Here is a 14,483-nt window from a genome sequence, read left to right on the forward strand (position 1 = left end):
GTGATACCCACATAACACAGAGAGGGAAGGAAGAGGAAATGATGGCCACCAGTGTCACTGACCTACGTGAGACCCACAAAACACAGAGAGAGAAGTAAATAGGAAATGATGGCCACCAGTGTCACTGACCTACGTGAGACCCACATAACACAGAGAGAGAAGGAAGAGGAAATGATGGCCACCAGTGTCACTGACCTACGTGATACCCACATAATACAGAGAGAGAAGGAAGAGGAAATGATGGCCACCAGTGTCACTGACCTACGTGATACCCACATAACACCGAGAGAGAAGGAAGAGGAAATGATGGCCACCAGTGTCACTGACCTACGTGATACCCACATAACACAGAGAGAGAAGGAAGAGGAAATGATAGTCACCAGTGTCACTGACCTACGTGATACCTACATAACACAGAGAGAGAAGGAAAGAGGAAATGATGGCCACCAGTGTCACTGACCTACGTGACACCCACATAACACAGAGAGAGAAGGAAGAGGAAATGATAGTCACCAGTGTCACTGACCTACGTGAGACCCACATACTGTAACACAGAGAGAGAAGTAAGAGGAAATGATAGTCACCAGTGTCACTAACCTACGTGATACCCACATAACACAGAGAGAGAAGGAAGAGGAAATGATAGTCACCAGTGACACTGACCTACGTGAGACCCACATACTGTAACACAGAGAGAGAAGTAAGAGGAAATGATAGTCACCAGTGTCACTGACCTACGTGATACCCACATAACACAGAGAGAGAAGGAAGAGGAAATGATGGCCACCAGTGTCACTGACCTACGTGACACCCACATAACACACAGAGAGAAGGAAGAGGAAATGATGGCCACCAGTGTCACTGACCTACGTGATACCCACATAACACAGAGAGAGAAGGAAATAGGAAATGATGGGCTCCAGTGTCACTGACCTACGTGAGACCCACATAACACAGAGAGAGAAGGAAGAGGAAATGATAGTCACCAGTGTCACTGACCTACGTGATACCCACATAACACCGAGAGAGAAGGAAGAGGAAATGATGGCCACCAGTGTCACTGACCTACGTGATACCCACATAACACAGAGAGAGAAGGAAGAGGAAATGATAGTCACCAGTGTCACTGACCTACGTGATACCTACATAACACAGAGAGAGAAGGAAAGAGGAAATGATGGCCACCAGTGTCACTGACCTACGTGACACCCACATAACACAGAGAGAGAAGGAAGAGGAAATGATAGTCACCAGTGTCACTGACCTACGTGAGACCCACATACTGTAACACAGAGAGAGAAGTAAGAGGAAATGATAGTCACCAGTGTCACTGACCTACGTGATACCCACATAACACAGAGAGAGAAGGAAGAGGAAATGATAGTCACCAGTGTCACTGACCTACGTGAGACCCACATACTGTAACACAGAGAGAGAAGTAAGAGGAAATGATAGTCACCAGTGTCACTGACCTACGTGATACCCACATAACACAGAGAGAGAAGGAAGAGGAAATGATGGCCACCAGTGTCACTGACCTACGTGACACCCACATAACACACAGAGAGAAGGAAGAGGAAATGATGGCCACCAGTGTCACTGACCTACGTGATACCCACATAACACAGAGAGAGAAGGAAATAGGAAATGATGGGCTCCAGTGTCACTGACCTACGTGAGACCCACATAACACAGAGAGAGAAGGAAGAGGAAATGATAGTCACCAGTGTCACTGACCTACGTGATACCTACATAACACAGAGAGAGAAGGAAGAGGAAATGATGGCCACCAGTGTCACTGACCTACGTGAGACCCACATAACACAGAGAGAGAAGGAAGAGGAAATGATAGTCACCAGTGTCACTGACCTACGTGATACCCACATAACACCGAGAGAGAAGGAAGAGGAAATGATGGCCACCAGTGTCACTGACCTACGTGATACCCACATAACACAGAGAGAGAAGGAAGAGGAAATGATAGTCACCAGTGTCACTGACCTACGTGATACCTACATAACACAGAGAGAGAAGGAAAGAGGAAATGATGGCCACCAGTGTCACTGACCTACGTGACACCCACATAACACAGAGAGAGAAGGAAGAGGAAATGATAGTCACCAGTGTCACTGACCTACGTGAGACCCACATACTGTAACACAGAGAGAGAAGTAAGAGGAAATGATAGTCACCAGTGTCACTGACCTACGTGATACCCACATAACACAGAGAGAGAAGGAAGAGGAAATGATAGTCACCAGTGTCACTGACCTACGTGAGACCCACATACTGTAACACAGAGAGAGAAGTAAGAGGAAATGATAGTCACCAGTGTCACTGACCTACGTGATACCCACATAACACAGAGAGAGAAGGAAGAGGAAATGATGGCCACCAGTGTCACTGACCTACGTGACACCCACATAACACACAGAGAGAAGGAAGAGGAAATGATGGCCACCAGTGTCACTGACCTACGTGATACCCACATAACACAGAGAGAGAAGGAAATAGGAAATGATGGGCTCCAGTGTCACTGACCTACGTGAGACCCACATAACACAGAGAGAGAAGGAAGAGGAAATGATAGTCACCAGTGTCACTGACCTACGTGATACCTACATAACACAGAGAGAGAAGGAAGAGGAAATGATGGCCACCAGTGTCACTGACCTACGTGACACCCACATAACACAGAGAGAGAAGGAAGAGGAAATGATGGCCACCAGTGTCACTGTCCTACGTGAGACCCACATAACACAGAGAGAGAAGGAAGAGGAAATGATGGCCACCAGTGTCACTGACCTACATGAGACCCACATAACACAGAGAGAGAAGTAAGAGGAAATGATGGCCACCAGTGTCACTGACCTACGTGATACCCACATAACACAGAGAGAGAAGGAAGAGGAAATGATAGTCACCAGTGTCACTGACCTACGTGATACCTACATAACACAGAGAGAGAAGGAAAGAGGAAATGATGGCCACCAGTGTCACTGACCTACGTGACACCCACATAACACAGAGAGAGAAGGAAGAGGAAATGATAGTCACCAGTGTCACTGACCTACGTGAGACCCACATACTGTAACACAGAGAGAGAAGTAAGAGGAAATGATAGTCACCAGTGTCACTAACCTACGTGATACCCACATAACACAGAGAGAGAAGGAAGAGGAAATGATAGTCACCAGTGTCACTGACCTACGTGAGACCCACATACTGTAACACAGAGAGAGAAGTAAGAGGAAATGATAGTCACCAGTGTCACTGACCTACGTGATACCCACATAACACAGAGAGAGAAGGAAGAGGAAATGATGGCCACCAGTGTCACTGACCTACGTGACACCCACATAACACACAGAGAGAAGGAAGAGGAAATGATGGCCACCAGTGTCACTGACCTACGTGATACCCACATAACACAGAGAGAGAAGGAAATAGGAAATGATGGGCTCCAGTGTCACTGACCTACGTGAGACCCACATAACACAGAGAGAGAAGGAAGAGGAAATGATAGTCACCAGTGTCACTGACCTACGTGATACCCACATAACACCGAGAGAGAAGGAAGAGGAAATGATGGCCACCAGTGTCACTGACCTACGTGATACCCACATAACACAGAGAGAGAAGGAAGAGGAAATGATAGTCACCAGTGTCACTGACCTACGTGATACCTACATAACACAGAGAGAGAAGGAAAGAGGAAATGATGGCCACCAGTGTCACTGACCTACGTGACACCCACATAACACAGAGAGAGAAGGAAGAGGAAATGATAGTCACCAGTGTCACTGACCTACGTGAGACCCACATACTGTAACACAGAGAGAGAAGTAAGAGGAAATGATAGTCACCAGTGTCACTGACCTACGTGATACCCACATAACACAGAGAGAGAAGGAAGAGGAAATGATAGTCACCAGTGTCACTGACCTACGTGAGACCCACATACTGTAACACAGAGAGAGAAGTAAGAGGAAATGATAGTCACCAGTGTCACTGACCTACGTGATACCCACATAACACAGAGAGAGAAGGAAGAGGAAATGATGGCCACCAGTGTCACTGACCTACGTGACACCCACATAACACACAGAGAGAAGGAAGAGGAAATGATGGCCACCAGTGTCACTGACCTACGTGATACCCACATAACACAGAGAGAGAAGGAAATAGGAAATGATGGGCTCCAGTGTCACTGACCTACGTGAGACCCACATAACACAGAGAGAGAAGGAAGAGGAAATGATAGTCACCAGTGTCACTGACCTACGTGATACCTACATAACACAGAGAGAGAAGGAAGAGGAAATGATGGCCACCAGTGTCACTGACCTACGTGAGACCCACATAACACAGAGAGAGAAGGAAGAGGAAATGATAGTCACCAGTGTCACTGACCTACGTGATACCCACATAACACCGAGAGAGAAGGAAGAGGAAATGATGGCCACCAGTGTCACTGACCTACGTGATACCCACATAACACAGAGAGAGAAGGAAGAGGAAATGATAGTCACCAGTGTCACTGACCTACGTGATACCTACATAACACAGAGAGAGAAGGAAAGAGGAAATGATGGCCACCAGTGTCACTGACCTACGTGACACCCACATAACACAGAGAGAGAAGGAAGAGGAAATGATAGTCACCAGTGTCACTGACCTACGTGAGACCCACATACTGTAACACAGAGAGAGAAGTAAGAGGAAATGATAGTCACCAGTGTCACTGACCTACGTGATACCCACATAACACAGAGAGAGAAGGAAGAGGAAATGATAGTCACCAGTGTCACTGACCTACGTGAGACCCACATACTGTAACACAGAGAGAGAAGTAAGAGGAAATGATAGTCACCAGTGTCACTGACCTACGTGATACCCACATAACACAGAGAGAGAAGGAAGAGGAAATGATGGCCACCAGTGTCACTGACCTACGTGACACCCACATAACACACAGAGAGAAGGAAGAGGAAATGATGGCCACCAGTGTCACTGACCTATGTGATACCCACATAACACAGAGAGAGAAGGAAATAGGAAATGATGGGCTCCAGTGTCACTGACCTACGTGAGACCCACATAACACAGAGAGAGAAGGAAGAGGAAATGATAGTCACCAGTGTCACTGACCTACGTGATACCTACATAACACAGAGAGAGAAGGAAGAGGAAATGATGGCCACCAGTGTCACTGACCTACGTGACACCCACATAACACAGAGAGAGAAGGAAGAGGAAATGATAGTCACCGGTGTCACTGACCTACGTGAGACCCACATAACACAGAGAGAGAAGGAAGAGGAAATGATGGCCACCAGTGTCACTGACCTACGTGAGACCCACATAACACAGAGAGAGAAGGAAGAGGAAATGATAGTCACCAGTGTCACTGACCTACGTGATACCCACATAACACAGAGAGAGAAGGAAGAGGAAATGATAGTCACCAGTGTCACTGACCTACGTGAGACCCACATAACACAGAGAGAGAAGGAAATAGGAAATGATGGCCACCAGTGTCACTGACCTACATGAGATCCACATAACACAGAGAGAGAAGTAAGAGGAAATGATGGCCACCAGTGTCACTGACCTACGTGATACCCACATAACACACATATTTTACATATCATGTGCAGACTATTGACTTCCATCACTGTGACTCTACCACACGGTGACCCTACCATACAGTGACCCCACCATACAGTGACCCTAGTGTAGGGAACAATCATCATCAGTAGTGGGAGGAGTAGTAGTAGCAGTGAGGAGCCCCCGTATTCAGCAGCAATAGACAGTGGGGGAAGCAGCATAGATAAAACAGAGACACGGTAGAAAAATATATGCAGACATGAACACAAGTAGTTGGGCCGAGCCGTTCGGTGGGTTGGCAGTACTGTTTTCTGGTATGGTAACTGTGCACAAGATTATAAAACTACAGGCAGGTAGGTGTATGAGGGGACTACAGGCAGGTAGGTGTATGAGGGGATATGACCTAAAGCTGATTAACATCTATGGGCCTCAGTCACGTTGGGATAGGAAATGTCCGTTCCCTTTTATGGCCCAGCAGATTGTCTTTGAATGTGATTTCAATACCATCATTAGGCCAAAAGACTGGGGAGGTTCAAGGAAACCCTGGGTTTTGACTCTGATTTTTTACTTAATATGATTAGGCAGGCGGGTCTGGTGGATGTGCATGTTCACCATCCACCAGACATCACGGGTTACAATTATATTAGTGGTAGTTGTAGGTCTAGGATAGATAGTTTTTTTGTGAATGAGTCCTTGAAAACTTTGCCTCCAGAGGTAATGCTGATAGAGTCCTCAGATCACTGTTTTCTCTCGGTCACTTTGAATGCTTCAGAAATCCCGCACGAAGGGCAGGGCCTATGGCATTTGAGTTCGGAGCTCCTAAAGGAAGAAATAATTAGATAATCCTTCAAGGACTTCTCTCAATCACAGAAGTCACTTTTGGAGGCGGGTTGGAGTAGATCTGAGTGGTGGGAGATAGTGAAAACGAGAACTCTGAAGATTTTCCGTAGCCATGAAAAACTTGAGAAGACAGAATACCTACCATAACCTGAGAAGGAAATTACATTTCTTGGTCTCTGAGCATGGAGATAATGGGGAAATCTGATGGAAGAGTATCAGTATAACCGGCTGGCTTCCATGGTTTTGGAAAGGGACTTTGGGACATACTGTACCACTCAGCTGGTACCTACCAGAGCAGTAGGAATTCTGTTGAGACAAAGGAGGTTAGAGGTCTGCATGATAGACAGGGTGTCCTTCATGAAGATCAGAGGGGCATTTTGCATGTCATCCAATCTTACTATCCCAGCTTATTATCTCCATTACTAAAATTCCTGCTAGCTAAAAATACACTCAAATATATTCCTATGAGTAGCAAAAAAGGGAAAAAAAATCATAAACCGATGTGGCTTAACAAAAAGATTAAGGAACTTATGGGCAAGAAAAGGCGAGCATTTAAAAAATACAAATCTGACGGGGAAGCAGAGTCATTTCAGCACTATAAGGAATGTAACAAAAATTGCAAAAAGGAAATAAGAGCGGCTAAAGTAGAAACTGAAAAACTAGTAGCAAAGGAAAGCAAAGCGAATCCCAAAAAATTCTTTAAATACATTAATAGCAAGAGATTAAAAAAGGAGAGTATAGGCCCTTTGAAAGACAAGTTGGGAGTCTTAAGCAAAAATGATAATGATATAGCGGACACACTAAATGAGTTTTTTCAACAGTATTCACTAGGGAGGACCCAATTCAGGGACTGACACACAATCTCAATAATGACAATATCACACTGATAGGTACTTATTTAAGCGAGGAAGTAGTCTGTGACCGATTAAAACATTTAAAGATTAATAAATCACCAGGGCCCGATGGTATTCATCCAAGGGTTCTAATGGAGCTTCACTCTGAACTGGCAAAACCGCTATCTTTGATCTTTGAGGATTCAGTTATATCAGGTATGGTTCCCAAAGACCGGCGTATAGCGGAAGTAGTGCCTATATTCAAAAAGGGAAGTAAAGCTGAACCAGGTAATTATAGACCAGTTAGTCTTACATCTATAGTGGGGAAAGTATTGGAAGGTATTCTAAGAGATAGTATTCAGAAGTTCCTTGAAACCAATAAGGTCATTAAAAGGAATCAACATGGGTTTATAAAGGACAGATCCTGTCAAACCAACTTACTTGGCTTTTATGAAACAGTAAGCGCAAACCTAGATCAGGGTAAAGACGTGGATGTAATCTTTTTAGACTTTGCCAAAGCGTTCGATACTGTACCACACATGAGACTTATATACAAGCTACAAGAATCAGGGCTAGGAAGCACAATATGCACTTGGGTCAAAAACTGGTTAGATAATAGGAAGCAGCGCGTTGTGGTTAATGGATCTTTTTCAACTTGGACTGAAGTGCTAAGTGGTGTGCCGCAAGGCTCAGTATTAGGACCGCTATTGTTCAATATTTTCATTAACGACCTAACAGAAGGTCTAGAGAGCATGGGTGTCAATTTTTGCAGATGATACCAAATTGTGTAAAGCTATAAATACAGAGGAGGATGCCGAGTCTCTTCAGAACGACTTAGTTAAATTAGAAGCATGGGCAGCCAAATGGAGAATGCGCTTCAACACAGACAAGTGTAAGGTAATGCACTGTGGTAACAAGAACAAAAATTACACCTACCTACTAAATGGGGTAAAATTAGGGGATTCTGTACTGGAAAAGGACTTAGGTGTCCTCATAGATAGCAAGCTAAGCAGTAGTACCCAAAGTAGGACTGCAGCAAAGAAGGCTAATAAGATATTAGCATGCATAAAACGGGGAATTGATGCTAGGGACGAGAGTATTATACTCCCGTTATATAAATCACTTGTGAGGCCACACCTCGAATACTGTGTACAATTCTGGGCACCGTACTACAAAAAGGGTATCCTGGAGCTTGAAAAGGTACAGAGGAGGGCGACCAAACTAATTAAGGGCATGGAGACGATGGAATACAAGGAAAAACTTGAAAGACTAGGCATGTTTACATTGTAAAAGCGGAGACTAAGAGGGGATATGATCAACATCTACAAATATATAAGGGGACAATACACAGAGCTTGCGCGGGACCTGTTTTTGGTTAGATCAACACAGAGGACTCGTGGACACTCGCTCAGGTTAGAGGAGAGGAGATTCCGCACAATACGGCGTAAAGGCTTTTTCACGGTAAGGACAATACATGTTTGGAATTCCCTGCCCGAGGGAGTTGTAATGGCGGAATCTGTCAACACCTTTAAGAATGGGTTAGATAAATTCCTAATGGATAAGGATGTCCAGGGGTATGGTGCATAGTCATGCATTATAGTTACTATAAATAGGGATAAAATGCAACGGCTGACAGCAGCATCAGTCAGAAATTTTAGTCAAATCATCAGCATAGGAGACCACAAATAGGTTGAACTCGATGGACAATTGTCTTTTTTCAACCTCAGATACTATGTTACTATGTTACTATGTATTATCGGAGCAGCCACTCATCAGAGAAAGGATGGAGAGATTTCTGAGGGAGACACCTGGACTTTGTGACCTGGATGCCTCTTCTGAAACCTTGGGTAGTGATGTGATTGCAGAGGAAGTCAGGAAGGCCATTGATGGGCTGACTTTAAAAAAAATCTCCAGGCCCAGATAGTTTAACATCTGAGTTTTTTCAGACCTCTTGATTCCTCGCCTTGTAAAAGTTTTTAATGTGTGCCTGGATGAGGTAGTTGTCCCTCCTTCTATCAGGTTATCTGCTCTCATACTGCTATGTAAGGTTAAGGCTCGGTCTCGTATTGAGGACTGGTGCCCCATTGCTCTTTTCAATACTGGCAGAAAGGTTTTGGTAAAAGTGTTCAACAGGTTGTTGGAATTATCAGGACAACTGCTTTCCCCATCTCAGTATTGTGCGGTGAAGGGCTGTAGCACTTTTAGTGCTGTCCTTGGCGTCCGGGAGGCCATAGAGCGGTGTCGGGCTGAGAAATGGGTAAAGTACTTACTGGCATTGGATCAGTCTAAGTTTATGACCAGGTGAATCTTGAATACCTGTGGGCCTAGCTGGAAAGGACTGGTCTTCCAGGGATGGTGGTGGATTGGCCTTGTGTTATTTACAGCCAGACTGAGAGCTTCCCACTTGTGAACGATTGGGTAGGTTCTACCTTTTCGGTTAATTCTGGTGTCCATCGGGGCTGCCCCCTGAACCCTATTCTATATGTATTCGCAAACTATCCCCTCATTTGGCGGATATAGAGAACGGTAGTGTAGAGGGTGTGCAGCTGGTCCTAGAGTTTCCATTTAGGGTAGTGGCCTACACAAATTACATCACGGTAGTCCTGGCAGAGGCACGTGGCATAGCTAACCTCATCTGTAAATACTCTGAGGCTCCATCTCAAGGGTACAGTAAATCTGGATAAGTGTGAAGCTTTCTGGATGGGAAGAGAAGGTGAGGAGTTTGACCTTCTGGACAGCATCCCTTGGGCCAGTCCACAAATAAACATTTTAGGTACCAGATGTGAATTGGGGTAAGAAGCTGGCAGTTGGGGGATGGGGAATATGCGGTTATCCCGCTGGAACATGCTCACCTATCATGAATTAGAGCAATGTGTTTAGCCCATCAAAGGTTGCACAATTTTCAATGAATTTTTGATCTTTAGATGTGAATCGATGACGTCAGTTTGGGAAAGAGGGTGACAGAGCCGGACAGGGCTGGGACGCTGGGGTAATAAACAACGACATTACCTGCATGAAATGAGGAAACGCATTCCACGGCATCCATTATACCAATTATTCCCAACGTTCCCCAGCCCAGGATGTACAGATGTCCCTTCTTCTGTAGGCTGCAGACAGGGAGGAGACAACCAGCGTTAGTGTCACAGCTGGACCCATCACTCGGTGCGGTAATGTTACTGCGCGGTGCTCGCCCCTCGCACGCACTGTCTCTGCTATGTTACTGTGTGCCAACGTCTATGGCAGAAGCTGCCAACTGGCTAACCTGCAAACTAAGCCCAGGTATGAGGTCATTGCGCACTGTTACCAGCGTGCGTCTTATCTCTGCGTTCTCCCCTGTAACGTGGCATATATTGCAGATTTCCACTCAGCGGAAGCACTCGCCATCACACCGCCTCTCTTCTCAGACTAGGGCCCTCGTTCCGAGTTGATCGCTCGCTAGCTACTTTTAGCAGCCGTGAAAACGCATAGTCGCCGCCCACGGGGGAGTGTATTTTCACTTTGCAAGTGTGTGAACGCCTGTGCAGCCGAGCAGCCCTGTAGTTACTTATCCTGTGCAATGAATCCAGCGACGAAGGTCCCGGAATTGATGTCAGACACCCGCCCTGCAAACGCCTGGACACGCCTGCGTTTTCCCAAACACTCCCAGAAAACGGTCAGTTGACACCCACAAACGCCGTCTTCCGGTCAATCTCCTTGCGATCGGCTGTGCGAATGGAATTGTCGCTAGAACCATTGCACATCAATCATGCTCTTTGTACCCGTACGAAGCATGTGCGCATTGCTGTGTTTACGCATGCACAGTTTTGCCATTTTTTTACCTGATCGCTGCGCTGCGCTGCGAAAATCAGCAGCGAGCGATCAACCCGGTATGACCCCCAATATACAGTGTTATATACGTATGATCGGAGGGATATGGTTACTTCTACAGATTTCCCCAAATAACTTCTTGTTTCACAAAACCTTGTAGAAGTGTTTGGCTTCCACGCCAGCCTCATGTGTGAGTGGCTGCTGCCACCTAGTGGCCAGTGCTGGGAAACACATGTCCCATAATTACTGCAGACAGACCTTGTTCCTGCTTGCTTGAGGAGCGCCGCTATCTTCTTGCTGTGCGAGTATGTCACCTTGTGAGCCCGCTCGTAGGTCCTGAGGATTTCCAGGAGGCATCTACAAATAACCAGAAGGAGGCGTGAGGTATGGGGCTGTCTCTTTGTACACGGTGACTGTTAAACAATAGATTTGCAAAAAATCTCCCAAAGGGTGCAAGAATGGTCAGCATAAGGTAAATGAGTATATTCATCATTATTCATAACATAGTAAGCATGCCGTATGTCATATCAATGTAATATGACATACGAGTGTTATTATCAGGGCGTGGGGGCGCTAACGGCTTCTGCTGATTGGCTGGCCCTAGCCCTTGGTCACAGGGATATACATATGATATGAGGTACAAGTGACACATTCTATGCAGGGGCGTCACTAGGGACAGAGACACCTGGTGCGGTGGAAATTCCCTGTTTGCGCCAAAAACGTGCACCACCGGAAAGGGGGAGTGGCCTTGCGGGAAGGGAGCATGGCCTGGCAGGCCAATCCCATTTCATCATGCTGGGCTGCCCTGGGAGACATGTCTGGCTGCACTCCGGCTCATACACTGTGACAGGAGCAGGCATTTTGGGGTCACCCCTCGGAGTGACTATTGATGAATCCCGGCGCCACCAATGTCTAGCTGTGTGAGGGACAGACGAGGCGAGGAGATGGCGGTGGCTCTGTAATCAGTGGTGGCCGCTCCCAGACACTAGGTCACAATGAGACAATGCTGGTACTCACTTCTCTGTCACCTCTACATTGGAGCTGGCCTTGTGCGCCACTAAGAACAGCGTCTCCAGCAGGATTTTCGTGGCGCTACCGCCTTTCATACGGGAGGAGCCACAGACACCTTCAGGCTGAGTAGGAGAAGAGGGAGAGAGACATTCAGAGCTGGCTTCATGTTACAGAGGAGGCACAGCATGCTGAGGCATAGGGGATGAGGTACGGCGTGCTGAGGTACAGGGGATGAGGAACAGCATGCTGAGGTATAGGGGATGAGGTACGGCGTGCTGAGGTACAGGGGACGAGGAACAGCATGCTGAGGTATAGGGGATGAGGTACAGCGTGCTGAGGTACAGGGGCTGAGGTATAGGGGATGAGGTACGGCGTGCTGAGGTACAGGGGCTGAGGTAAAGCGTGCTGAGGTATAGGGGATGAGGTACGGCGTGCTGAGGTACAGGGGATGAGGAACAGCATGCTGAGGTATAGGGGATGAGGTACAGCGTGCTGAGGTACAGGGGCTGAGGTACAGCGTGCTGAGGTACAGGGGGCTCAGGTACAGGGGATGAGGTACAGCGTGCTGAGGTACAGGGGATGAGGTACAGCGTGCTGAGGTACAGGGTATGAGGCACAGCGTGCTGAGGTACAGGGGATGAGGGAGAGCGTGATGAGGTACAGTGTGCTGAGGTATAGGGGCTGAGGTACAGGGGATGAGGTACAGTGTGCTGAGGTACAGGGGATGAGGTACAGCGTGCTGAGGTACAGGGGATGAGGTACAGCGTGCTGAGGTACAGGGTATGAGGCACAGCATGCTGAGGTATAGGGGTTGAGGGAGAGCGTGATGAGGTACAGCGTGCTGAGGTATAGGGGCTGAGGTACAGGGGGTACAGTGTGCTGAGGTACAGGGGATGAGGTACAGGGGGTACAGTGTGCTGAGGTACAGGGGATGAGGTACAGCATGCTGTATGTAAGTGTTCCTGATGTGGCCCACGCTACTCCTGCACTTTGGTATACATACACCACGGCACATGTATGTAAGTGTTCCTGATGTGTGCGTCACGTAAGCCTGGCCCACGCTACTCCTGCACTTTGGTATACATACGCCCCGGCACATGCGTGTAAGTGTTCCTGATGTGTGCGTGACGTAATCCGGGCGCACACGCTACTCCCGCACTTTGGTATACATACGCCTCGCCACATGTATGTAAGTGTTCCTGATGTGTGCGTGACGTAAGCCTGGCCCACGCTACTCCCGCACTTTGGTATACATACGCCTCGGCACATGGGTGTAAATACGCTGCTGTATTCTGCATGCGCCAACCAGCATGAGGCCTGTTATGTCTGCGGCCGCGGCAGTGGCGCAGGAGGATGCGGGGACTCATGGAGTGCAGGAGGACAGGCTGAGAAGGTGACGCAGGGAAGGCAGGTAGGTGAGGACGGCGATCATCCCTCCTGGGAGCTTTATAGACTTACGCCAACAGCCGGATTCAGCACAAAGGCTCTCTGGGTGTCATGGAGGTTCTGCATCCGCTCAGCTACTTGTCGGAATGTAGAGTGCCAGCCGTCTATCCGCTCATTCCTAGGAGGTAACAGCATGAGTGAGCCCCACATTGCTGCTATGGAGACACCACGGCTTCATCTCTTCACTCACCTGGCCATAGTGACCGGATTATATCCCACCAGGACCGGCAGGAACACATCCAGGTTCTTCATACAGAAGTCCAGCTGACCAGCAATGTAGGGAGCCTGAGGGGACATGGACAGGTCACAGACATAGGTGACAGCAGTGACGTGTGGTGGGGTGAGGCCGAGCCTGTCCTGTCATACTATCATACTGTATATGCCTATATAAAGCAACTAAAAATACACAGATTATATTATAAATATCTTCTATTATTCTAATCATTTTTTTTATTGTGAAAGCCCTGGAGTAAAAAGTCTATGGCAGGTGAGGCAGTGCCCCCCTCCCCCACCCCCGCCTACCTTATCCGTACATCTCTGATCATAACTCACCGAATTTCCAGCAGTATATACCGCTGCACCTGTGTATAATGCTCACATGTATATACCGCTGCACCTGTGTATAGTGCCCACATGTATATACCGCTGCACCTGTGTATAATGCCCACATGTTTATACCGCTGCACCTGTGTATAATGCCCACATGTATATACCGCTGCACCTGTGTATAATGCCCACATGTATATACCGCTGCACCTGTGTATAATGCCCACATGTATATACAGCTGCACCTGTGTATAATGCCCACATGTATATACCGCTGCACCTGTGTATAATGCCCACATGTATATACCGCTGCACCTGTGTATAATGCTCCTATGTATATACCGCTGCACCTGAGTATAATGCTCCCATGTATATACCGCTGCACCTGTG

The 14,483-nt window shown here is 47.2% G+C and overlaps 1 protein-coding gene across 2 annotated transcripts in view; it reads right to left on the minus strand.

Annotated features, from left to right (window-relative positions):
* GCKR (glucokinase regulator) overlaps positions 1 to 14,483 on the minus strand; it is a 125,932-nt gene that overhangs the window by 51,005 nt on the left and 60,444 nt on the right. For both annotated transcript variants that reach the window (XM_063914927.1, XM_063914928.1), the window contains exons 9-13: positions 13,738 to 13,832; positions 13,560 to 13,665; positions 12,108 to 12,223; positions 11,349 to 11,447; positions 10,293 to 10,390 (exon numbers count right to left, since the gene is read on the minus strand). In XM_063914927.1, the coding sequence (XP_063770997.1) occupies positions 10,293 to 10,390; positions 11,349 to 11,447; positions 12,108 to 12,223; positions 13,560 to 13,665; positions 13,738 to 13,832 (514 nt within the window). The remainder of the gene's footprint in view (positions 1 to 10,292; positions 10,391 to 11,348; positions 11,448 to 12,107; positions 12,224 to 13,559; positions 13,666 to 13,737; positions 13,833 to 14,483) is intronic.

Source organism: Pseudophryne corroboree, chromosome 4, assembly GCF_028390025.1.
Source record: "Pseudophryne corroboree isolate aPseCor3 chromosome 4, aPseCor3.hap2, whole genome shotgun sequence".
Lineage (NCBI taxonomy): Eukaryota > Metazoa > Chordata > Amphibia > Anura > Myobatrachidae > Pseudophryne > Pseudophryne corroboree.